We start from the raw sequence: 27586 nt of genomic DNA on the forward strand, positions 1-27586 counted from the left end.
TTTGGAGGTTCGTGTGAACAGTCAGGGCAACCTGGGATGGCTGTTTCACTCTTTCAGCACTAAAGAATAAGTCAGGGGCAGGAGGAAGGGGCAGGATATGCCTCAGGTACCACAATTTTATTTCCAGTTGAGAAAGCTGACATCCTTTATCAAAAGCCCCAGATAACATCAAATGCAGACTGACATTAAGTGGGCTGTATTGTGTTTGGAGGACACCATTAGCACGGTATCTCAACTCACCCGGATGGAAGCCTTGTTACAGTAGACACGGGTGATCGCTAGCCAGGTGGGCAGCTCCAACACATTCTGCAGCACCTCTTCATCCAGTTCCAGGTTGGTCAGCTGCCCCTGACCTTTCAGTGTGCTCAGGTTGATTTTGTCCGGAGAGAGATTCTTAGTAAACCTGTGGAGAAGAAGAGTTAAGAGGCAATATGACAACAACTTCATAGATTCATAGATTCTAGGACTGGAAGGGACCTCGAGAGGTCATCGAGTCCAGTCCCCTGCCCACATGGCAGGACCAAATACTGTCTAGACCATCCCTGATAGACATTTATCTAACCTACTCTTAAATATCTCCAGAGATGGAGATTCCACAACCTCCCTAGGCAATTTATTCCAGTGTTTAACCACCCTGACAGTTAGGAACTTTTTCCTAATGTCCAACCTAGACCTCCCTTGCTGCAGTTTAAACCCATTGCTTCTTATTCTATCCTTAGAGGCTAAGGTGAACAAGTTTTCTCCCTCCTCCTTATGACACCCTTTTAAATACCTGAAAACTGCTATCATGTCCCCTCTCAGTCTTCTCTTTTCCAAACTAAACAAACCCAATTCTTTCAGCCTTCCTTCATAGGTCATGTTCTCAAGACCTTTAATCATTCTTGTTGCTCTTCTCTGGACCCTTTCCAATTTCTCCACATCTTTTTTAAAATGCGGCACCCAGAACTGGACACAATACTCCAGCTGAGGCCTAACCAGAGCAGAGTAGAGCGGAAGAATGACTTCTCGTGTCTTGCTCACAACACACCTGTTAATACATCCCAGAATCATGTTTGCTTTTTTTTGCAACAGCATCACACTGTTGACTCATATTTAGCTTGTGGTCCACTATAACCCCTAGATCCCTTTCTGCCGTACTCCTTCCTAGACAATCTCTTCCCATTCTGTATGTGTGAAACTGATTTTTTCTTCCTAAGTGGAGCACTTTGCATTTGTCTTTGTTAAACTTCATCCTGTTTAACTCAGACCATTTCTCCAATTTGTCCAGATCATTTTGAATTATGACCCTGTCCTCCAAAGCAGTTGCAATCCCTCCCAGTTTGGTATCATCCGCAAACTTAATAAGCGTACTTTCTATGCCAATATCTAAGTCGTTGATGAAGATATTGAACAGAGCCGGTCCCAAAACAGACCCCTGCGGTACCCCACTCGTTATGCCTTTCCAGCAGGATTGGGAACCCTTAATAACAACTCTCTGAGTATGGTTATCCAGCCAGTTATGCACCCACCTTATAGTAGCCCCATCTAAATTGTATTTGCCTAGTTTATCAATAAGAATATCATGCGAGACCGTATCAAATGCCTTACTAAAGTCTAGGTATACCACATCCACAGCTTCACCCTTATCCACAAGGCTCGTTATCCTATCAAAGAAAGCTATCGGATTGGTTTGACATGATTTGTTCTTCACAAATCCATGCTGGCTGTTCCCTATCACCTTACCACCTTCCAAGTGTTTGCAGACGATTTCCTTAATTACTTGCTCCATTATCTTCCCTGGCACAGAAGTTAAACTAACTGGTCTGTAGTTTCCTGGGTTGTTTTTGTTTCCCTTTTTATAGATGGGCACTATATTTGCCCTTTTCCAGTCTTCTGGAATCTCTCCCGTCTCCCATGATTTTCTAAAGATAATAGCTAGAGGCTCAGATACCTCCTCTATTAGCTCCTTGAGTATTCTAGGATGCATTTCATCAGGCCCTGGTGACTTGCAGGCATCTAACTTTTCTAAAAAGAACAGGAGTACTCTGAAACCTGTAACTTTTCTAAGTGATTTTTAACTTGTTCTTTTTTTATTTTATCTGCTAAACCTACCCCCTTCCCATTAGCATTCACTATGTTAGGCATTCCTTCAGACTTCTCGGAGAAGACCGAAACAAAGAAGTCATTAAACATCTCTGCCATTTCCAAGTTTCCTGTTACTGTTTCTCCCTCTTCACTAAGCAGTGGGCCTACCCTGTCTTTGGTCTTCCTCTTGCTTCTAATGTATTGATAAAAAAGTCTTCTTGTTTCCCTTTATTCCTGTAGCTAGTTTGAGCTCATTTTGTGCCTTTGCCTTTCTAATCTTGCCCCTGCATTCCTGTGTTGTTTGCCTATATTCATCCTTTGTAATCTGTCCTAGTTTCCATTTTTTATATGATCCTTTTTTATTTTTTAGATCATGCAAGATCTCGTGGTTAAGCCAAGGTGGTCTTTTGCCACATTTTCTATCTTTCCTAACCAGCGGAATAGCTTGCTTTTGGGCCCTTAATAGTGTCCCTTTGAAAAACTGCCAACTCTCCTCAGTTGTTTTTCCCCTCAGTCTTGATTCCTATGGGACCTTACCTATCAGCTCTCTGAGCTTACCAAAATCCGCCTTCCTGAAATCCATTGTTTCTATTTTGCTGTTCTCCCTTTTACCCTTCCTTAGAATTGCAAACTCTATGATTTCATGATCACTTTCACCCAGGCTGCCTTCTACTTTCAAATTCTCAACAAGTTCCTCCCTATTTGTTAAAATCAAGTCTAGAACAGCTTCCCCCCTAGTAGCTTTTTCAACCTTCTGAAATAAAAAGTTGTCTGCAATGCAGTCCAAGAATTTGTTGGATAGTTTGTGCCCCGCTGTGTTATTTTCCCAACATATATCCAGATAGTTGAAGTCCCCCATCACCACCAAATCTTGGGCTTTGGATGATTTGACTTCCAATGTGTCTGTGTCTCCGTAGAGGAGGGTTATTTTGAGGGTAAACACCTCTCTATTGTTTGCAAAGCACCTCACACACTCAGGGACAGAGAGAATAAGGACATCATACCACCACACACTGGGCAGACCATTGCATTTCTATAGTGCATTGTGTGAGCTGCCCTGCCAGTTTTGCAGTGTCCAGTTAGGCCCCGATTCCCGAACCAACTCCCATTGACTTCAATGGCAACTTGGTCAGTTCCCTAAAGAGTTATAAGTGCATTCGTCACCTAAGTACTATGGAGATTGGCCCACTATAAATGCCTAAGAGAGAGAGAAAAGCAGTTTTGGTCCAATATTTCCTTTCTTTTTAAATAATAAAGCGTAAGAGGGAGAGAGGTCACAAAATTATCAGACATCCTACCCCACAGAAAAAAATCTTCATTAAGCTCGAACTGAGGTTGCAAGAACATAGCCAAAACGAAAGGGGAAAAAATAGAAAATTACAGTTTAAAATATAGGTGGGAAGGCAAGGTTGTTAAGTGTAATTTGGAATTTCTTGCCTTTCAGATGTTTTGATTATACGGAAGAGGGCAGAGCTAAAGCCACCCCAAAAAGTGTCTTCACCCTAGGCATCCGCCATATAAGCTATGACAAGTATTTTGGCGTCATAGCTAGCTGACAGTTAAACCCTGGGTATCGTGACAGCTCAGCAAAGAAGCTTGGCAGGTGTCTTTAAGGCCCATATAATTTGGCATTTTAAATGTTTTAAATCAAATCAGGAGAGCGCACTGGAAAACCAGAAATTAATGTAACTGCATTAGGGCACAAAGAAAATGAAACTAACTAGAAACAAATGCAACTGGACAATAGTTTCACTCCCCAAGATAAGAAGCATGCAAAAACAATATTAAGAAAGTTATAGCATCAATGGTGGAGAGAGATTAGATCCATTTTATTGATTGCTCATATTACTGTCACAGGGAAGTAAAGGATTTTAAATAAATTATTTTATCCATCTCTTTAAATACTAGTCTCACAGCCAAACCCATTCCTGTCCCTCATTAGTGAAGCTGATTCATGCTCACCAGTCTCCCAAGCTAAGAAACAGGGTTATACGTGGTCAGTGAAACATCAGTGTGCCTGCACATAACATAATCCTTCACCCTGCTTCTCACTGACCAACTCCGCCACGCCCTGCTTTTCTTCTAGCTACCATCAACTGCTGATCTCTCCTGTCTCAATTTCCCCTCCCAAGAGGCTTTGCTGTTTCCAGATCTGCTGTATGCACCCTGGTGTCTTCGAATTCCAGATGTGTCACATGTATGATGGATGAGAACTATTTGATTAAGGCCACAAAAGAGAGGTGCAAAGGATTCTGGGACAAATCTGAACGCACCCAGCTGAACTGGAAATACCAAGGATCCTTTTGGAAGAGTACTCAGGAGAGTTAGGGCAAGCAAAGATGAGGGCAATCTAGGAGGAAGGTAATGGTGAGCTGCAAAGAGCCCTGCATCAGCAGAATGAGCACAAATTGCAGCAGGATCCAGGATTTTTCTTCTTCCCAATTGGGATGGCCCTGCCAAAGACTGGGATACTTGGCAGGTACATATTGGTGCATAAACAGGGAAGAAAACAAAAAGCCGCCATGCTGGATTCAGCTGTGTTAGAAATCTTGGAATGGTTCTTCTTCATGAATGAAATACACCTTTCCCGCCACCCGCTGGAAGGGTTCAGAAAAGCTTAGTTCCCGACGCCAGGCACTTGCACTTGGAGGAATCTGCTTCCTCTGACCCACCAGGAGTAGTTCAGGGATTGGGGGGGGGGGGGGATTCAGAAGTTTGATAACAGAAATGGAAATTTACATAAATTCCTGAGTTAGTGGGAGAATTAAGGTGACTCTGCTCCTTCACAAGGTTGCAAGATTTCTTATTCAGATAGTAAGTTTGTGAATAAAGTCAACAGAAAGCAGCTTAAAGTTTCCCATGGCTTTGGTCCAGCCAGTCCCCAAGTTCCATCTACGCTGCAACAACCACAGTACTATATTGAAAGGCATGGCTATCCCTTGACACAAATAAAACACGGTTCAATCTCACAGCGTAGATGAGACTGAACCATGTTTTAGTTGTGTTACTGAGTTGTAGGTCAGCCCCGCAAAGTCCAAAGCTGTGGTGTGCTTCAGGAATATGGTGCAATCCCATCTATGCCAAAAGAGAACGTTAGGATTTGACCATGTTGTAACCAGGTCCCTCAATATGCAGCCAGCCAGCCCTGTTTGGAGGCAGAGCCTGTTGAAGAGGTGTTTGGCCCTGGCAAAGGGGATTATCAGACCCAGCTGGGGAGGGGTTAGGTGATTCCTATGAAGGACTGAAAGAGCTCAGTTGAAGAGAAGGCTGGAGGAAGTAGGGCAGCTCTTGTGGCAGGGGAGAGATGTAAGGGGAATGGCCGGTGGGCCCCTACAGCCTGTATTGGTCAAGGAAATAGCTTGGTTTTGTGTTAACTTATGAGTTTTTGGGTTTGAATAATAAACTGCCCTGAAAGAAGGGCTAGAACAGGACTTTGGGCATGGCATCAGTCCTTCCTGGGCTTGGGAGACAGGCCAGCAGCCTACCGTAGACTGGATCATGACCAGAGAAGTTGTATTTGCCTTGCCAGTATCTCGGTTTCCTCCTCTGCACTAAACGGAAGCCAGTGAAGGACTGCAGCTTGCATAGCACCACAATGCCATGGGATTCAGAAAGGATGGAGTGTTTCTGCCAGACGATTTACTCACTGCTCAAGCCAGAGCCATTTCACACATTCCTCCATGCTAATTCTAATTCTGCACAGTGGCCCAGCAAGTGGTGGAAAAGAGGCTCCATTGTCAGCTAGGGTAGGATTAGATTCACACGTTAGTCACACGCTGCAGTTCTCTCACTCCCCTTTCCCTGCACTGGCCTGGCCACATGTGCTGCCCCATTGTGCAAGGCACAGACAGTCCTGAGCAACTGGGCCAGCAGCTGGGGGGATAACGAAGGTGGGGGGGGAAAGGGGCTATGGTGCTGGTTTCATCAGTCTCACCACAAGAGCGTGAGTTGAACTGGGAAACTGGCTGGGATTAGTTGCTTATCAGCCAATCCAGAATTTCCTCCAGAACAATGTATTTATCCAAGTGAACATTGTGCCCAGGGCAGAATCTGAAGCGAGGAGAGAAGCAGTTATGCATTTCACTGCAGCCAAACACTCTCCTCCTCGTAGGAGAGGCTGGGACTTGAGCAGCCTCAGCAGCTGTGAGATTGCCTGCTGCTTGTGTTTCCACACCATTCTCTGCAGTAATGATTTCTGCAGAGGAGGACTGCAGTATGAGACCTCTACAGACTTTAACCTGCCATGCAAGTTTTCTCCTTTCCAGACCTAACAAGCTAGTATATCAAACTGTGTGTCTCCCATCAGGTGACAGCATAACACACCTGTCACTGTCTCAGGCTCACACAGAGAGGCCATCCTGTTTACTTTAGACAAATATTTCCTCATTAAGCCAGAGGCAACCCTAATATAAAACACACATGAGAAGGCAGCTAAAATCAACACAGTTCTCAATTACTATATGGCAAAATCTGGTGTGTGTAAAATTACATATTCCAGCATGTGTGACATTCTACAGGTGACAGGTTCATTGGAGGAGCATAAACAATGATATCTTACATATCTGTAAGCGAAGAGAAATAAAGATCTCAAAGCATGACGCCTATCATCTGGTTCCTCATTGGGGACTGAGCCTGGGATCTCCAGAGATAAAGCATGAGCCTCTATGGCTTGAGATAACAGATCAAGTCCTCTAACTGAGAGCCACAGCAGAGTCATATCCTCTGTGAGTGGGCAGAGAGAACAATGTATAACACACGCTGACCAGTAGGATGCCAAGAGCACTTTGCAGACATTAAGTTGACATTGTAAGTCCAAGTCAAATAGACTAATTCTATAGATGGGGAGGAGGTGGCCCAGGGAGGTGCAAGGAACAGAAAACCATCTCTCCTGACTTCTAGTCCTTAGCATACTTCCTCTGTTGAAACATGCTGCTCTCAACCGGTACATTAATGCAGCAGTGTTGGTTGTATCAGAATATTGCAGAGACAGAATAAATTTATTGGACAATCATCCGCATCTCAGCCAGAGGCAGAGCTGAAATCTTCAAACTGACTCACTGATGTAGAGAGATATTAAATAAAGCCAGATGAATACAAAACAAGTTTTTAAATACAAGTGTAGGGGCCACAAGGAGTCCTGCTGAACTGATATGAAGATGACCAGAGCCAATGTTGCAAGATTCTACGGAACAGTCCCTGTTAGCAGCCAAAATGAATATGAAACTTTAATTTACAGTGCCTGTGGAAGGGGGCTTGGGGAAGATTTAGGAACAACGGAGCAACGTAAACAGTTACATGAACAGAGGATAGGTCAGTATGATGTCTTTAGCCAAACCTCATACTGCCATGTAAAGAAAGTGGAGTTTTGAAGCAGATCTAAGGCACCCTCAGCTCACTGGGTATGTCTAACATGGCAAGCAGAAACCCATGGCACCAAATCCACTGCAACAGACATGGGCTCATGGGGCTCGTGCTACGGCATTAAATACAGCTGTGTAGATATTTGAGTTTGGACTGGAGCTCGGGCTCTGAAGCTTAGGGAGGGTTTCACAGCCCAAACCGCAATGTCTACACAGATATTTTAAGGGCAGTAGCATGAGCCTAAGTCTGTAGGCCTGGGCTCTGAGACTCACTGCCATGGGTTTCTGTTTGCCATGTAGATGTACCCAGTGAGACCAAGTGCCCTCACACTGGTTTCTAAGGTCCGGAGCAGGCAAATCGGAGAATGTAGCAAGTATCCCCCAACAAACTGATCCCTACAACTTTATTAGCTGGAGATAGGGCTTTACCTAGCACCAGAAGGACTGGATAGCCTGCAATATCCCCATACACCGTGGCCAGCTCCATGGTTCACAATGCACAATAAACCTGTCAAGTGTTCAAGCAGCAAGCGAGAGCTATTACATCAATGTGGGTGGAAAGCAGAGTGGGGCAGTCAGTCTTCAGATTGCTGCAGCTGAGAACACCTTAGGATTCCCCAAGCAGCAATTAAAAAACACTGTTTCAAATATTGTGTTTGTCTTTGGAGGGAAAGATCTGACTGCTTAAGAGGTAGCATAAGATTATGTTACAGTAACAAACCAAAATATAACTGCGCAGTCTAGAGGAGCAGGGGATTTCTAGTCAGAACTCCTGGGTTCTATTACCAGCACCAGCACTGGGCAAATCACTTCTCTATGCATCAGTTTGCCCATCTGTAAAACGAAGTTACTATACCTACCTCACAGGGTTGTCTCAAGGATAAAGTAATTCTTTGCAAAGGGCTTTGAGATCCTCAGATGAAATAATTTTCAAATTCAAAATGTCATAACCAGGGTGGGGTATGGCAGTACAGCCGCAGGGAATTCAGAAAGATGCCTAATCTTCCCAGCAGCTTCAAAGGAAATGCTTTGATCAATCTCAGCGGAAGAAAGGTCCAATGACTGTGAATAGGATTTTAAACAAAGTTTGCTGGCAGACTCTCTCCATTCATGCTGAATGGCAGTATGATTTTTGGCAGCATGCATTGCTGTCTTGGATAAAAGTGAATGGAAATAGTTTGTGGCTGTTAAGAAAATTGACTGCATGGACTATTTCCATTTCTCTGTTTCCAAAGCTCTTTAACAGAGGACATGCAGTATTAGCCAGTACATTCAAAGAACAACACTCTTCTTGGGCCTGCCAGGAACAGGATCAGCAAGAGCAACTCATACACACATACTCACTCTCTCTCTCTCTCTCAGTGACCGATACCATTTCATCCTCTCAAACATCACCTAGTCAAGACAAGTCCAAATTTTATTTGCAGGGTGTGACGGTTTGGGTCACAGAGACCCCCTTGGGACTGCCACCTGATGCTCTGAGCCAGTTTTCCCTGGCAGCTTGTGACTTCAGTACCCTGTCTTGTTGAGCCAGATGCGCTAGCTTGCTGCAAACAAACCCAGGTCTGAATCACATCCCCCAAAAGCTGCAGGCTTAACTGAAAACAGCTTAAGAAGTGTACCTGTCTCCAGCACCCAGATACCCAGTTCCCAATGGGGTCCAAACTCCAAATAAATCCGTTTTACTCTGTATAAAGCTTATACAGGGTAAACTCAAATTGTCCGCCCTCTATAACACTGATAAAGAGATATGCACAGCTGTTTGCTCCCCCAGGAATTAATTACTTGCTCTGGGTTAATTAATAAGTAAAAAGTTATTTTATTAAATATAAAAAGTAGGATTTAAGTGGTTCCAAGTAATAACAGACAGAACAAAGTAAGTTACCAAGCAAAATAAAATAAAACACGCAAGTCTAAGCCTAATACATTAAGAAACTGATTACAGATAAAATCTCACCCTCAGAGATATTCCAATAAGCTTCTTTCACAGACTAGACTCCTTTCTAGTCTGAGACAAATCCTTTCCCTGGGTACAGTCCTTGTTCCAGGTCAGGTGGTAGCTAGGGAATTTCTCATGACTGCAGCCCCCTTTGTTCTGTTCTACCCCCTTATATAGCTTTGGCACATGGCAGGAATCTTTTGTCTTTTTGGGTCCCCACCCCTCCTTCTAAATGGAAAAGCCCCAGGTTTAAGATGGATTACAGTAACAGATGACATGGTCACATGTCCTGTGAGACTCCAAGCCTTCATTCTTCCTGACCTGACTCACAGGAAGGCTTGCAAGTAAACAGAGCCATCTACAGTCAGTTGTCCTGGTTAATGGGAGCCATCAAGATTCCAAGCCACCATTAATGGCCCACACTTTGCATAATTACAATAGGACCTCAGAGTTGTATTTCATATTTCTAGTTTCAGATACAAGAATGATACATTTATACAAATTAGGATGACCACACTCAGTAGATTATAAGCTTTGTAATGATAGCTTACAAGAGACCTTTTGCATGAAGCATATTCCAATTACATTATATTCACGCTCATTAGCATATTTTCATAAAATCATATGGAGTGCAAAGTCACACGGGGTACTGGCTATAACTCACTACCACAGTCCCCAGTATCCACAGAAAACTTTCAAATGGCTAAAGACTTTGATTGTCTTCTTAGCCACAGCAACAGGAAACAGGAGACATAGGATCATAGTAGCTAGAGATGGATGTCCAGTCTTGTCCATGCCCCAATGACCTACGTAGAACTGTTCCCTACAATCTATTTTCCAGTGCTTTGTCTAATCCGGCTTTAACCAATTCAAGTATTGGGGCTTCCAACAAGCCTTTGTGAGAATGAACAGATGCCACTGTTAGCAAATTTTCTCTCTCATCCCATTGCTCCTAATTATACTCCCACAGACCACCCTAAATAATCTCTCTCCTTTCTTAGCATTTAAACCTCCCTGTTTTCTGAATTGTCTCTGAATCAGCAGCATGTTTTTGGTAGTCATGTGCCCAGAACTGGATGCCATATTCTAGGTATGATTTTCCCACGCCCCAATGCCAAGCCCTGAAGTGGAGGAGGAAAGAGGCCTGTGGGAGCAGCTGTTTTTAAAGATAAACTAGCAGGATAAGATAACAAATAAAACACTGCCTATGTGGTTTAAAATCCTGTTTAAGCCACAGTGGTTTACTTGGATTTGGGCCGTAAGAGCACAGTTCTTTGGGAAAAAGATTTCTTGGGTGGTTTCTGAACTCCTCATGTTTTAGCTTTCATTTGCTTTAGAGAGTCTTTTGTCTGGTTTTTGGCAGGGAAAAAAACAGGAGCATCAACCTCGCTCTTCCATCGTTAACTTTAAAAGGATATCAAAGGTGGGGATTTCATTACCCAGAGAGCTAGTATCCAATTCATTTCCTTATACATCTAGTCACAAACCTACCTATTGCAAGAGAAAGTTTAGCCAAAGTTGATTGCTGGCCTGAAGCCAGTCTATAGCATTAACACATGTAGAAATCAATATCCTCATTTGTAACTGTCCGGCAGGTGCAGCACTGTCTACAATTGAGCAAGTATTTCCCCTGCAGGTAGGAAGGATTAGATTAAAAAGTATCAGAAGGGGATGTCTTAAAGCATAATTCTGATCTCCTTCTGCTCATCAGCTTTTGGTCCCTTCCCATTATCTTGACACTGCTGCTGCAAGAGCATTCTCCTTTGCAGGTCCTGCCATCTGAAAATACACTTGCTATCTCTCTAGTCTCCTCTCATCTCAATTTCGTCTCCCACTGCTATTCTATAACTATCATATGCAATAAGCCTCTAAATATATCTATTTCTATTAATAGTTTTGTAACTATGGATAAATGTGAGGCAGTGATTAGTTATACTCTGTATGACAGATGCCCCTGATTTTAATTTAGATAGCTACAGGATCGGATAATATATTGGCAGATGTATATAATTATTACCCACAACACTTACTACTGTTACAGAGTAGCAGATGGAGAAGATATTGAAGTGTGAACAACAGAAGGAACAGGGTAAATTTTCAGCTGAGATCTGAAAAGAGATGGAGAGACTGAGAGCTGAAGGGAAGCTGCTTTTGATGTTAGGAGATGCAGAAGAAAAGGCTCTTCTGTTAACAGTGGTGATCTTATGGGAAGGGACAGAGAGTTCCTTCCTTAATTTGAAACACAAACACAGTATTTAAACACTTATATCAGCAGACAAAATAGAGAATAGTAGAAGTTAGAAATGGAGGAAATCAATTTAATCATATCCAGTCATTCCCTGGACAATGCGGGATTATACCCTACATAGCATATTTCCCCAGTGTCTTGTCTAGTCATGCTTTGTGCCACACAATGGGATTTCCATACTTCTCTGGGGAGACTATTTCACGATCACATCTCTCACGCATAGGACATTTCCCTCATATTAAGTCTCATTATCTCTAGAGCCAAGAATCACACTCACTTGGCAAGAAGGTTCACTACTACTCGCTAGTAGAGGAAAACGTCAATAATTGTAAAACACAGACAAACTTTCCAGGAAAACAGCAGCAGAAGCTTCAGATATAATAAATATAATGAATTTGGGAGAGCGTCTGAGTTGGTTACCTACCTTAGTTTTGGAAGGAATAAAACTGGGCCAGAGGCCAAAATTCCTTTGAAGAGTGGCAAAGCAGTAACTTGAAAGACACTACAATACACAGGAGGAAGAACTAACACCACTATTCAGAGGAGAGAAACCATTTTACTAACTCAGGCTTTCAGCACAATATTGCAGCAATCTGTCCACTAAGAACACATGGGATCACTCAATGCAAGAGTTAGAGATTTCAGGCTGAGCACAAGGAAGAGAAATATGCTTAATTAGTATTAGATTCGGCTAATTAGTATTAGATATCTAATGCTAATACTTACATTACTGTAGTCAGTATCACATTAACCTAATTAATCAATCTATTTAGAATTAAATGAAACCAATTAGTATCAGATCAATTAGTTCTTTGGAAAATGGAAAGCACCAAGTTATTAATAATACTTATCACTTCCACAGTGATATTCATTTACAAACCATTAACTAATTCACAGCACCCCAGACAGGCAGGCTAGTAATATTAGCCCAATTTTACAGATGAAGAAAAAAAGAGAACGGTTAAGTGACAAGGTCATACAAGGAGTGAATGTCAGTGCTAGGTAAATGACCCAGGAGCTCCTGGCTGCCAGTCCTGTGATTAGTACATGCTACTCCACAAGGATAAGGAAGTTACTTTTAGCATTTAATTTGGACATGTATAAGATGCTTTCAGGAAGTATCACCTCTTCTCCATACTCCCTTCAATAGTGTGACGGGAGTTGGGCTTCTTGCCTACAGTTCTGGAAGGATGGGGAATCTTTACCCTGATTCATGATGCAGTCTCCAGTCAGAGGATTCTGCCATGATTAACTCCAGTTGGGGAAATAGGGCTCTAGGACTGTTAGTGTCTGTAATAAGTTCCAAAGTGACTTTGCGCTTAGAGAGATACTCCACTCCCTCTTTTACTCTCAGAAATAAAAGAAAGTTTGCGTTTCAGAGCCTTAGTTTTAGAGAGTACCCAGAGATATGGGTTTTTTTTAAACAATTAACAAAATTATCCAAAGCACAGGACTTGGTGGTGATGGGAGACTTCAACTACCTAGACATCTGCTGGAAAAATAATGCAGCAGGGCACAGATTATCCAACAAGTTCTTGGAATGCCCAGGAGACAACTTTTTGTTGCAGAAGGTGGAGAAATCAACTAGAGGAAAGGCAGTTTTAGATTTGACTTTGACATATAGGGAGGAACTGGTTAAGAATTTGAAGGTGGAAGGCAGCCTGGGTGAAAATGATCATGAAATGAGAGAGTTCATGATTCTAAGGAATGGTTGGAGGGAAAACGGCAGAATAAAGACAATGGAATTCAAGAAGGCAGACTTTTAGCAAACTCAGAGAATTGGTAGTTAAGATCCCATGAGAAGAAAGTGTAAGAGAAAAATAAGAGTTCAGGAGAGTTGGTAGTTTTTTAAAGAACCATTATTAAGGCACAAGAGCAAACTATCCCAATGCATAGGAAAGACAGGAAGTGTAGTAAAAGACCACGTTGGGTTAACCGGGAGATCTTGCGACCTGAAACTCAAGAGAGTCATACAAAAAGTGGAAATTAGGTCAAATTATGAAAGATTAATATTAAAAAAAAAAAACAGCACAAGCATGCAGGGACAAAATTAAAAAGGCCAAGGCACAAAACAAGGTTAAACTAGCTAGGGGCATAAAGAGTAACAAGAAAACATTTTACAAATACATTAGAAGCAAGATAAAGACAAAAGACCAGGTTAGCCCATTACTCAATGAGGAGGGAAAGACAAGAACAGAAAACACAGCAATGGCCAAAGTGATAAATGCCTTTTTTGTTTCAGTTAGCAGTGATCAGACGACTAATATAATGAAAATCAGTGGGGTTGGAGCTGAAGCTAAAATAGGAAAAGAACAAGATAAGAATTACTTAGACAAGTTAGATGCCTTCTCTGAGCCATTAGCAATTATCTCTGACAACTCATGGAGGACAGGAGAGATCCCAGAGGACTGGAAAAGGGCAAATATAGTGATGTGACGAAGTGGGGGGTTTTCTTGTTTTCTGTGGAGTTTCAATGGTTTGCATGCGGAGGGGGTGGGACTCAGTTTCCCTGGGTATAGTGGTTTAAAGAGGTGAGGGGAGAGGGAGTTTGTTTTGCAGAGCACCAGAGAGAGGACTTGGGGACCCAGCCGATGGCCTGGAGGATGGATACCCTAGTGACCGGTGACCCGGAGGCCCAGCTGAGGAGACGCAGCCGGTTCTGGCCAGTGGGCGGACAATGGGCTGCAGAGTGAGGATCCAGTGACCTAACCAGCCGGTTCCAGCCAGAGGACAGAAGTGAGGAGAGGAGGCCCCGGTTTACGACCCCGTTTACCTGGAGAGAAGACAATGGACCGAGGCAGGGCCTGGGGCCGGGGATCTCAGATGCTCAGCTGGGAAGCAGGGGGGTTCGGGGCTGGAGAGGGGGAGCAGGCAGAGCCCATCTGGATGCAGAGAGACTGGGATGTGCTGGGCTGAGGGAGGCCAGGCCTGAGGCCCTGAGAGTTTCCTGTGCTGTGTTCAACTCTCAATAAACCCTCCTGTTTTATGCTGGCTGAGAGTCACTCTGGTCTAGAGAACAGGGTGGCATCAACCCCTTCAGGGGTGAAGGCCCGGGGGGTCCAGAGCGAGTGGACTCCCTGAGGGGGCCCACGGTGAGAAACAGGTTTGCTAAGGCTCCGAGAGGTGCGGCTCCAGGAGGTGGAGGGGCCTGACCCAGAGACAGAGTGGACCCCCGAGAAGGGCTGTCTCACTAACAGGGACACACCCCACGGACCGCATGGGGCTAAGAGTGGGCACGATCTGTGAGTCCGTGACAAGTACCTATCTATAAAAAGGGGAATAAGAACAACCCAGGCAATTATAGATCAGTCAGCTTAACTTTGGTACCTGGAAAGATAATGGAGCATATAATCAAACAATTAATTTGTAAGCACCTAGAAATCATATGGTAATAATTAACAGTTCACATGGATTTGTCAAGAACAAATCATGTCAAACCAACCTAATATCCTTCTTTGACAGGGTAACAAGCCCTGTGGATAGGGGGAAAAGCAGTAGATGTGATACATCTTGACTATAAGGAAGGCTTTTGCTACTGGCTCACATGACCGTCTCAAACAAAATAAGGAAATATAGCCTAGACAAGCCTACTATAAGATGGGTGCACAACTGGTTGAAAAAACGTACTCAGAGAGTAGTTATCAATGGTTTACAAAGGCTGGTGTATATCCACTTTCCATTGATGAATGGTGAACCAATTAATAAATTTGCATTGCTCAAGAAAGGGTCTTGAGCAGTGCAAGACAGTATATCCTTGAGGTACAAGGCTGGGAGCTGGGGGGATTTGACTCTGGGAGCATTCATGCAATCTAGCTGGGTGTGGGGCTCCATATGCTGTTGTGCTGAGCAATCACAGCACCTGGAGGGGTTTTCTTCTTGTCACTAGCAAAGCATTGAGAGAGCCAGCCCAGGCTGGAGAGTTAAGGGGGCACAGTGGTCCCATGGTCCCAGGCTGCACCCCAGGGATCCCATCACAGGGAGATTTAGTTTAGACATTAGGAAAAACTTCCTAAATGTAAGATAGTTAAGCACTGGAACAAATTGGAATTTCCTTTATTGGAAGTTTTTAAGAATAGGTTAGACAAACACATGGCAGGGATAGTCTAGATCAGTATTTCCCAAATTTGGGACGCCGCTTTTTAGGGAAAGCCCCTGGCGGGCTGGGCCGGTTTGTTTACCTGCTGCGTCCGCAGGTCCGGCCGATCGCGGCTCCCACTGGCCGCGGTTTGCTGCTCCAGGCCAATGGGAGCTGCGGGAAGCGGCGCGGGCCAAGGGACATACTGGCGGCCACTTCCTGCAGCTCCCATTGGCCTGGAGCATCGAACCGCGGCCAGTGGGAGCCGCGATCGGCCGGACCTGCGGATGCGGCAGGTAGACAAACCGGCCCGGCCCGCCAGGGGCTTTCCCTAAACAAGCAGCCTCCCAAGTTTGGGAAACACTGGTCTAGATAATACTTAGTCCTGCCTCAGTGCAGAGGACTGGACTAGATGACCTATTAAGGTCCCTTCAAGTTCTATATTTTTATGATTTCTGTGGTTACACTAGACCAAGGGTCGGCAACCTACGGCACGTGCGCCGTGTTTGGCACGCGAGCCGATTTTGAGTGGCACGCTGCCTGCCCGGTGAGAGGAGGAGGAGGAGGGGCAGAGGGGCCGGAAAGCGCCAAGCTGGGGGAAGAAGCGGGGGACGGGGAAAGCTTGGCTGCCGCAGGACCAAGCTTCTGCTTCCTGCCCCAGCAGGGGAGAGAGTCCCGGCCCCCCGCCCCACTCAGCCCCCCTGCGGGGGCAGAAGGCAGAAGCTTGGTCCTGCGGCAGCCAAGCTTCCCCCCTCCCCTGCTTCTTCCCCCAGCTTGGTGCATTCCGGCCCATCTACCCCTCCTCCTCCCTCTCCCTGCCCGCGATGGCCCTTGCGAGGGGTGAAAGGGGGGGGGAAGAGCGGCAGCGTGCACACAGCTCTGTAGAGCAGGCAGAGAGAGGTAGGGACGGGCCTGGGGGAAGGGGGTGGAACAGGGCATATCCCTCCCAGCCCCCTGCCATGAGCCGCTCAGGGAAGTGGGCTGGGAGCACCCCCACGAGCCGAGCACCCAAGCCTTCTGCCCTGCACCCCCCCCCCCCAGCCCTCTGCCCTGACCTTGCGTCGCCCCCAACACCCAGCCTTCTGCCCTGCACCTGCACACACACCCCAGCCCTGTGCCCTGACCTTGAGTCGCCCCCAACACCCAGCCTTCTGCCCTGCACCTCCCCACACACCCCAGCCCTCTGCCCTGACCTCCCCCCAACACCCAGCCCTCTGCCCTGCACCCCCACACCCCACAGCCCTCTGCCCTGCACCCCCACACCCCACAGCCCTCTACCCTGACCTCCCCCCAACACCCAGCCTTCTGCCCTGCACCTCCATACACACCCCAGCCCTCTGCCCTGACCTCGAGTCCCCCCCAACACCCGGCCTTCTGCCCTGCACCTCCACACACACCCCAGCCCTCTGCCCTGACCTCCCCCCAACACCCAGCCTTCTGCCCTGCACCTCCATACACACCCCAGCCCTCTGCCCTGACCTCGAGTCCCCCCCAACACCCGGCCTTCTGCCCTGCACCTCCACACACACCCCAGCCCTCTGCCCTGACCTCGAGTCGCCCCGCTCAGCCTGCTGCAGGCCTAGGTGAACAGAACCCCAGGGTGGAACCGGGCTGAGCAGGCTGGCGGCGTAAGATCAGCATTTTAATTTAAATTTTAAATGAAGCTTCTTCAACATTTTGAAAACCTTGTTTACTTTACATACAACAATAGTTTAGTTATATAATATAGACTTATAGAGAGAGACCTTCTAAAAAACGTTAACATGTATTACCGGCACGCGAAACCTTAAATTAAAGTGAATAAATGAATACTCAGCACACCACTTCTGAAAGGTTGCCGACCCCTGCACTAGACAGATTGTTCTGGCTCTTAGGTCACAGCAGGGAGCTAGGTGATGCAGTAAGTAAACACGCTCCCTTTTCATCTACCTACACATCTGACTAGTGCCTTGTGTACACAGAAAAGTTATACCAGCCTAAGGTAGGGTGTGAATCTGAATCACTAGAGTAATACTGCTAGAACTCCCTTGGTGAGCACACTTTTTCTGGTTTAAGAATGCCTGTTTGTTTGTTTAGCTTATGTCTCTTTGGAAGGGGTTAAACTAAACCAGAAAAAAACAAAAACAAAAAACCCTCAAACTCAAACAGGAGTGTCCACCCAGGGAATTATACGGTAGAATTACATTAGTGTAACTGCACCATTATAACTGGTAAAACTTTCTATGTAGACAAGCCCCTAGGTCACAGTGCAGCAAGCCTGGTGGCTCACCCTGATCTATCCACAGCTGATGGTCTCTGCTCAGCATTCAGCACTGGATTAGCAGGTGCATTGCAGCAGGGCAGGATTACAATACACTGACAAATCTGTGTGAAGGATGCTTTAACACCATACCTGCCTGCACCACAATTGGCTCTTGGTTATCAGGGTTATCAGTCTCTCTGTTTCATGGGCACCACATTCATCTAACTTAAATAAAAGCCTAGACACTAAACTCTCCAAGGCAAATTATTCAGCTTCACCTGCATTGTGGAATGTTCGCCTACCCTGCCCAAATCCATTCAGCAGTTAGCTCTCCGAACTCCAGGAATATCACTAGTGCTATTCTCTGCTGTGACTGTTGGACTGCAAGATGATGACTAAAACCAAAAGGAATTGAAAATCCAGTTCAAAGTTCAACCTACGAAAGAAACCATGGTTTCCAAACACGCTGGGGAAAAGACAGAACCGTTGTACAGTGTAACCAGGTATGTTCACCTATCACAGAGTGTGTCTCCCCCACGCATACATCCACTCACTTAGTCCCTTTTAGACCGTCTCTCCTCCTGGGTAGGAACAGTTAATCAGGGCTGCGTATGCTGGAACTTCATGGAGGCTCCAGCTCAAGCACACGCTGTACAAAACACACAGCAAACTCCTTCCTCACCAGAAGGAGACTTGTGCCACAGGCCACAAATTAATCTGAAAAAAAGAGGGAGTCTTGCCAGGGTTGACACATGCACTTGTTGAGGAGATGTTTTGCTATTTTGAGTCCATCAGTTGGAGGCTCGATAGTCTTTAAATACCAACCACTCCATGTCCAAAAGTTTGGAATGCAAAGCGTGTTCAGCTGCCAGGGTGTTTCCCAAGACTAAACCCCAAGCAAATAATAGCACACAAGCGAAGACAACTAGAAAGCAGGGCATAAGCTGGGGAATTTTATACCACCTTTGCTCCTTTATGGTAGTTGGAAGCCCCACCTCCAAGATTTTGAGCGACTCTATTTTGCAATCTGATTCCCCTTGCAATTTATTTCCACCCACTGGAAATTAAAGGCTATTGTGTAATTTAGATTAAATACAACGGTTGGGCAGGAAGTGAAGGCAGAAGAACAAATCCAGGCAAAATACTACAAGAGCAGGGAATGGGAATCAGGATTACTGAATTCCATCCTAGCTCTGTGATTTTGAACAACTTCCCTCACCTCATGGTTGCTTTGTTTTCTCATCTGTAAAACAGGGACAGTACCTATCACACAAGGAGGCCGGTAGGCTTATAATTAGTCACTATTAGTAAAGCACTACTGTGCATATATACACACCATACACTTTGTCCTATATAACGTATGAAGTATTTTGTGGTACGTGCCAACTATTAATACAATCATGCAAACGGTTGGTAAATGTTCGTCATTTGGGAGGAAATAAGCAGGGGTACAAGGAACGTTAGTGACTTGTACAAAGTTGCACTATAAGTCAGTGTCAGAGCTGGGAACTGAACCCAGGAGTTTGCCTCCTGCATTGCAGAAGTCCAAATTATTCTCTCACAATAAGTCTCCTTCTAACTTGCCAGATAGAGTGCACATTCCCCTACGCGGCTTTGTGATTTAGGTGGAAGTGGTTTGAGACTATCAAGAGCCAAGCTGTAGATACCCGCTTTGCAGAACTGTCAGTTTAGCTCTTCTGATGGACGACCATGCAGTACATTTCCGATTTTAAAGATAACTTTATACAGAAGAAAGCATGTGCTGTCATGTGTGCACACTCTTCCCCCACCCACTGACCACAAGTAGCAGCAGCTAGCTGTTACTTTCCCCAGCATGTGCTCTGAGGTCTGTATTTGCATGAAGAATTAATCAATATATGCGGGGGGGGGGGGGGGAAACAGGACTCAAAGCCACCAACACTAACAGAAGTAGTAGTTACCAAAGCATATCCCGAAAAGCTCTGCATCCACAGTCCTGCGTGTATTGCTGGAAAGAGGTATGCGGGAATTTAAGAGACTGAAGCCTATAAACTAGCAGTTCTCAAACTGAGGTCCACAGCTCACCAGTTACTTTGACAGCTCTTCCTTCAGAATGAAGTATTGCTAGAATCAATGTGACAGTGTATTGGGGAGTGGAGGGTTGAAATATATGGTTAACAATAGTCTCTCTCTCTTATGAAATGGACTGAAGAGACCCTTGCTTTGAACTCTACCTGAAAATGTTTCCATTCTCTAATGTTTCTAAATCTATATTCAGAGCAATATACAAATGTTAATGAGTTAATTCTCTCACCATTAGGATGAGGCAAGTAAGTATTATCCCTATTATACTTCTGAGGAAACTGAGGCAGAGAGCTGAAGTGACTTTCCCAAAACCACACAACATATCACTATGGGCCAGGTTTACCAGACATCTCCTTAACTCCCTGAAAAGAAGAGAGGCATTATTCACATCTGTCAGACAGGTAAATAATACAAGACCAGCCTTCTTGAGAGACCATCCATTGCCATGCATCCTTGTCACAGCATTAAAAACAGCAGGTGCAGAACTGCTGACCATCTTGTTGTATTGTCTCAAGGGGACAGGAAGTAGGGGCTTTTGCAACAAAAACTGGAGATTCTGGAATCCTCCCCTACTTTACAGAGACCAGCATCCTTCAAAGAGAAGACTCCAAACATTTGCATCTCTGCTTCCATTCTCTGTTGTGGGGTGGGTGCAAACTGTTTCAGGGTGGACTGCAGAATTTATTTTTGGTTTTCCATTGGCTTCTGCTTCAAGATTTATTGCTCAGGCCATGTTTCTTTTGATTGTAACGTATGTGTTGTTTCATTTGGGGCACAAGGCATCTTACCAGCTGGTTCAGAAGCACAGCACGTTGAAAAAGCAGTAACGTGATGGTTTTGCAGAAGGGAAACTTCCATTCCACTAATAATTTATCAATTTTTAACTGCTGGAAGCTTTGTGGTTTTACACACTTCCCCATAGCTGTAACAGCTATTTTAGGCAAGTTGTGGTTCCCATCTTAATGAGGAGCTGTAAATTCCTCAGATACTGAAGGAGGGTATAAAAGGTGCTGAAGCTGAGACCGCCTTTCTTGTGGGTTAAAGCGTTATCTTGAATTCCAATGGTGTGACAATGCAGGATGAATCTGCACTGCAGGCAAAGTGAGATATTTAAAGCCCAATGCATTATGGCTAAAGTCTTCTCCAGAAGCCTGAGGTGAGAAGCTGTTACTGTACCATACAAAAGGCAAGGAGACAACTTCAGGCTCAGAGAACAAAGCTCCTTTCTGAGCTACGGTAGCATAAAATATTTTACTTTGTATATTTTAATTAGCGTATTTAGCTCTGGGAAGAGGTGCTAGATTGAGAGCCCGGGAGACTGAAGGTCTCTCTTTCCACAGGGCACATAAGTGACATAGGCTTTCCGACACTGGCCACCTGTGGGCCTCAACCTTGACTTGAGATGAGCCATTTCTAGGAATGGGAGGGGAATTCAGTCTACGTGGTCAATTCAGTCATTAGCCTCTCTGCTGGGACTATCAAAAAGAGGGACACAATGCCAAAAGTGGTCAATTTTGAGATATGGATACCCATTCATTTATAAGTGGAGCGAGTCTCCAGAGTTCATTTCACATAGAGCATTGCATGATAACACAATGGTAAGGACTTTCAATCACTACTCAACTGGATTGGTTTCAAGCAGGTTATAGAGGTGAAAGACTGTACAAGTCCCACTACCAATTCTCTGCAGCAGAAGTCCTGCTTGCTTTTAGTCTGTTGCTGTCCAGCTGCATTGTGTCAGGTAGCAAAAGCCCATATGGAAATAGCTCTCCTACAAACAGCTAGTAAAGGAAATAGGCATTTCAATATCTGCAGATTAGACCGAGGGCAGAATGCAGTTTCATCTCTGGATTGAACTAGATTTCAAACTGCACAGTCAGAGGTGCTGTTTTGGAGAGCACCTTCCATTACTTCAAGGGGCCAAATAAGATGACCAGTATCAGACCATTCCAAGGACTGATCCATTAAACTAAAGCAGTGCCTTTCCAGTTAGCTTAAAGCATGAGCAGAGGAGGGTGGGGGGGGAAGATACTAAAAGGATTATAAGGCGAATAAATAACATCTTGCAATTACATTGCACCTCTCAGCCTCAAGGACCCCGAAGTACTTTACCAACCACACATGCAGTAGTCACTTCAACCACCACCAAAAGGCAACCATCCGAGGGTGGCATGCAGCAGTTGCTTATGAGCACACAGCAACAATGCATAACAGATTAGGACAAGAAGTGAAAAAAATCACATATGCAAGTAAACCTACTGGGGAATTAGGAGGGCAGATGGTAATTTCCAGAGTTAAGCATTTAGACAGGAAACTAGGGGTATTGATGAAAATAGGAAGCACATACAACCGCAGGATTTTCCCCATTCCATGCATGATTCTGAGATCATCAGGCCAGCAGGGACCATTATAATCATCTATTCTAACCGCCTGCCTAATACAGGCCAAACAACCTCCCCCAGTAATTCCTGATGGAGGCTACATCCCACTTTCCTGACTTACACATTGCTCTATCCCCTCTCTCAGTGCTTTCTAGAGAATAAGAAGTCTCCTTAGGCAAAGAGGTCTTTCTGACACCATTGCCATCTTAGCCTCTGAATGAAGCTTGAAACACTATGTAGCAAGATGTTGAACTAGTGCAAAGAATGCCTCCTTGCTCAGTTACTCTCTAGTATCATATATGTAACATGGGGGTGAGGACCAGATGGATTCTGGACATCTGCATGGCCAGACATTAACTCCTCCCAGAGTCTAGTTGAAGATCCCGGTTATTGGGATGAGGCGGATGCATTCATCAAGGTAGAAGGTGCTAAATAAGAGTCTTCCACATGGGTCTGTGAAATGCTTACTGGTCACATGAAGCTGACTTCTCCTTATTTCCAGCTGCTAAATTGCATTAAAAATATAAAGATATGTTAAATGCTTTCCTGATATTGCTTTTCCACATAGGCTATTGCTGTAAATGCCACAGTGATGTTATGTGATTGCAAACAAAACGGGAGGTGAGTCAACATAATTTTGACAGGAGGATGGGAGGAAGGGAACATGGCCTGCACAACTGTGAATGGGAAGGGAGTGTCCATGAGACAATATTCAGATGTAGCCCACCCCAAAGAATTTCGAAATCCTATGCTTGAAATGTGAAGTATCAAAAGTTTGAAATACCACCTTAAATTTGACCTGCAACTGGTATTAATTCCCATACACATAATTGGTTTTCAGAATCAATTGCCAACATTTTTGAAAAATTCCTCTGCTTCTAAATGATTTACATGAAACAGACCCATACTTCAGAAAGGAAGCTTTAACATTAGGCTATGTAAGACACAATTCTGTCAAACTCTCTCTCTTTTCCTATCCCTACTACCAACTGTATGGACAATGTGATAAAATTTGCAGAGCAATCAGTGAAACAATCAGTATGCAGCCTTACACCCCAGCAGTGCTGACAATTAGGCTTCAACCTCTGTCATGTTGGTTGTACAATAGAACCTCAGCGTTACAAAAAACAGAGTTACAAACTGACCGTCAACCACACATCTCATTTGGAACCAGAAGTATGAAATCAGGCAGCAGAAGAGACCCAAAAAAAAGCACCAATACAATACAGTACTGTGTTAAACGTAAACTACCAAAAAAATAAAGGGAAAGTTAAAAAAAAAAAAAAAAAAAAAAAGTTGTCAAGGTAAGGAAACTTTCTGTGCTTGTTTAAATTAAGATGGTTAAAAGCAGCATTTTTATTCTGGATAGAAAAGTTTCAACGCTGTATTAAGTCAATGTTCCATTGTAAACTTTTGAAAGAACAATGATAATGTTTTGTTCAGTGTTACAAACATTCTCCATTTCTGAGGTGTTTGTAACTCAGATTCTACTGTATTCTCCAAAGAGGTCCCTTTCATCCAGGAACCTTCAAATCCAGGGAAAGGAATAACACTGAACACAAGCTGATTGTGGGTGAGGAATTCCACTAGAAGACACCACTCAGAACTCTAAGAGTAGATTAATTTCTCCTTGCCATCAGATTGCCACATTCACCTCTGGATTCCCATGATTCCAGGTGTTCTCAGTCTCACAGACTTGCCTTTCAGGAGAAGGCACGGTTCATTAAAACCCTCCAAACCAAGGCCCATACCAGTGTTCCAATTGAACGGTTGGGATTGTATGATCCAAGTAACCAAATGTGAGGTGTGTGGGGTAGAAATGCCCATGAGCACAAAAGAACTATGCTTTAGCACTTTCTATGAGATCTGGAGAGAAGTTGTCAGAGTCAGTCCCTTGCTTGCTCACAAGTACGGTGGGTTCAGCAGAGACAAGAAAAGTGACAGCATAATGTAATAATGTGTGTTCATATCACCCACATCTGTAACGACTAAGGCCAGCTGCCTAGGCCACTTGGTGATGCAATAAATAGCACCATTCCATTATCACATACACAGCAAGGAGAAGCTAATTCAGTTCTCTACACAGTTGGTTCTCTCTGCTGTCTCTGTGATGATGCTGATTTTCCCACTATTCTCACCACAGTCAATTCCAGCACTGGCTTCTCCCACTTTCCACAGACAAGTGAAGCTTCTCCATAACTCCTGCCCAGCCTACACCAGTGCTCCTCTCTTCTTACACATCCCACCCTGTTCCCAAGACACCACCCCAGGTTCTCTGCTGACAGCTCCCTTTGTTTCCTTCACCCACTCCTGACTCAATCAATGCCTTCTTTCACACTGCCCTCCTGGCTTGAAACAGGTAAAGCTTGTCAACCTCCCTCTTTGCCTCCTAAGAAACCACATAAAACCTACCCTAACCTGTGAAACAGTGACTACACTTCCCATTTTGCATGACACCCACTCATGCCATTACAGTAAGAGTTCTTTGGCACAGGGACCCATCATCTATTGGGCAGAGATTACCCATATATACTCATGTATGGTTTTTAAGTGTGTAATAAAATGAAGCTTTAGGAAGCCTTTGTTAAATCTAAGGGCAGGTCTACACTACCGCTTAAGTCAATCTAATTTACATCACGCAGGGGTGTGAAAAAGAAACCCCCAAGTGACACAACTTACCTAAGTTCTGTCCTCACTGGCACCACGTTGGTGGGAGAGTGTCTCCCGCCGACATAGCTTCCACCTCTCATGGAGGTGGAATAATTATGCCAATTATCCCACGGCATAAAGCTTCTTTACCTGACACACTGCAGCAGCGCATCTGCATCAGTGCAGCTGCGTCAATGTAGTGCTTCTAGTGTAGACCTGCCCTAAGAGTGGACAGAAGTTTTCCCCATGAAATTCAACAAAAATAGTTCTCTGCAGACTTCACCCCTGCAATGTAGTGAAGCCAAACAGTACAACAGGAGTCCAATCTTAATCAAGTCTCTTCACTGCCCTGTGCCTCAGTTTCCCCACTTGCGAAATGGAGATAATACTGAGCTACCTTTGTAAAGCAATAAGATCAAGCACTTGCTTCAGTTATAAGAGTGCTAAGTATTACCAGTGCATTCAAATGAGATCAGTCTGGTTTCACTGTCCAAGCTGAGTGAAATGGAAAACATTAAAGGGATCACTCTTTAGACTCAAAACACATGGGGTGTCAAAATGAACGTTTTATAAAGGCTAAGATCAAGAGATGCGTTTCCACTAATAATGATTACAAATTACTGAATTAAAAAAAGTATTTTATTGTGTATGCGCCTAAGGAGCCCAAACAGGGATTAGATCCCAGGCACTGTACAAATACACAGACAATCCCTGCCCCAGAAAACTCACAGTCTCAGATCTGATTCCAATGTAAATGTTCTCCCACAGCGTTTGCAACCCAACCAGAGCAGCCCCTGGCCAATTCAGGAGAACTAGACAGTGAAACCAATTAAACTATTTTCCTTCTGCAAGCTAAAAATAATGCAAGAGGATAAACAGCACCAATGGTGAAAAATACATTCAAGATTTTAGATTCTTTCAATTTTAGCAATGGAAAGTAATGTGTTAAAAAACAACACAACATGAATAAAGTTTTTAAAGATGTATTCTGAGATCAGTGCCCCGTCATCCACATCAAAACTCACCTTTGCAGAAGATCTCTGCAAAGTGATAATCGTTATTCCATTGCAAGTGCATGTGTTTCATTTCTTCTGAATAAGAGCTACTTAACAATTTGATACAGTATAACTCTCCCTTGGATTTCCCTGACATTGGAGTCAGTTTTCCCTTCCTTGTGAATTCCCAGACACAGAGAGAACAAACACACACACAACTTCAATGAGGAGGCGACAAAAGGAACAAAGAATTATTTCAAATTAAAATTGAAAACAGAAAATAAAGGGAGTTTAATGATTCAGTAGCAAAGCGTCTCTCGAGCACGCACAGAGTTAGAAGAGAGACCCACATGAATAAAGAGTTGGGTTATTTTATGTGAAAGAAAACTGTAGTAGCAATATTAAAAATGCAGATTGTAATAGTGATGCTGCTTTTCGACAGCAGCTTTAAACTGTGAAGGCTCAAAGCACATTAAATCTCTCAATCCCTGTGTAAATTAGGAAAACCCATTTTACAGATAGTGACTCAGGCCTAAATTCTGCAAGCTATTCAGTTCACTTGGACAGAGCCCCAGTGAAGTGAACAGCATGAAGGATTGGAGCCTGACTGACTAGTCCAAAACAACACCCCAAGCCAGTAACAATACCAGGAGTAGAACCCAGAAATCCTCCTGACTCCAAACTCACTGCTCACACCATTAGCCCATTATCCAGGGACTGCAACAAAGGATTAGAAAAAGGCAAAGCTGAGGACTGTAAAATAACTATATTAGAAAGAGTACGGGGGGGGGGTCCATGAGCAAAAAAGTCACTAATGGGGTTTCGGCAGTGTAGGTAAGGAGGCCAAGAGGCAAGAATGAGCCAAAAGATTAAGGGGCCCATAAATACCAGTGAAGAAAGGTTACGCACACAAAGCAAATGACAGCATTATGTATTGGCAGAAAACATGTCATTTAATTGTGGCGGCTAGTGAGACATAGAAAACACATTAGCTTTATTGAGGTCTCCATTACTAACTGGTCCAGTGTACTCTCATGCACTTTTCCCCATTATCAATGGGTCAGCGCCTTTTGACAAGAACGCTGAATCCATAATGCACACAACACGCTGGTTTCGGGTAGGGGAAGGCAGGAAGCTTGGAAGTTGTGTGCTGCCAGGACTAGCAGACAATCATTTAAATTAATGACTTAAGAAGTCTACTAGCAGGCTGTGTTACATTCTTGTTGGTACAAAGGTGTGGTGGAGAGCAACTAGTGACTCACAGAACAGCCTTAAACAGATGCTTTACAGATGCTCATTTAACATTTGCAGGGGTTTTTTGCAGGTCCCAAAAATGCTAAGATTTTACCTTCAGTCTAAAAATACAAAGTCTGCCAACCTCAGTGTACCTAAGCTGTTCATGGTAGAAAACCGGGCATAGAGAGACAGTACTCCTGGGGTCCCTTCCTGGCTCTGCCACTGACATTACGTAGCCTTGGGTAAGTCACTTTGCCTTTGTTTCCCCATCTGTAAAATGAGGATAAATACTTGCCCATGTTTACGCTTTAAGAGCTTTAGGTGAAAGGTGCC

At 44.3% G+C, this 27586-nt stretch overlaps 1 protein-coding gene across 1 annotated transcript in view; it reads right to left on the reverse strand.

Annotated features, from left to right (window-relative positions):
* Nucleotides 1–27586, reverse strand: part of BLTP3A (bridge-like lipid transfer protein family member 3A) — a 62895-nt gene that overhangs the window by 32540 nt on the left and 2769 nt on the right. Inside the window, exon 2 of the mRNA XM_054025447.1 lies at nucleotides 241–403. Within this exon, the coding sequence (XP_053881422.1) occupies nucleotides 241–403 (163 nt within the window). The remainder of the gene's footprint in view (nucleotides 1–240; nucleotides 404–27586) is intronic.

This window comes from Malaclemys terrapin, chromosome 4 (assembly GCF_027887155.1).
Source record: "Malaclemys terrapin pileata isolate rMalTer1 chromosome 4, rMalTer1.hap1, whole genome shotgun sequence".
NCBI classification, from domain to species: domain Eukaryota; kingdom Metazoa; phylum Chordata; order Testudines; family Emydidae; genus Malaclemys; species Malaclemys terrapin.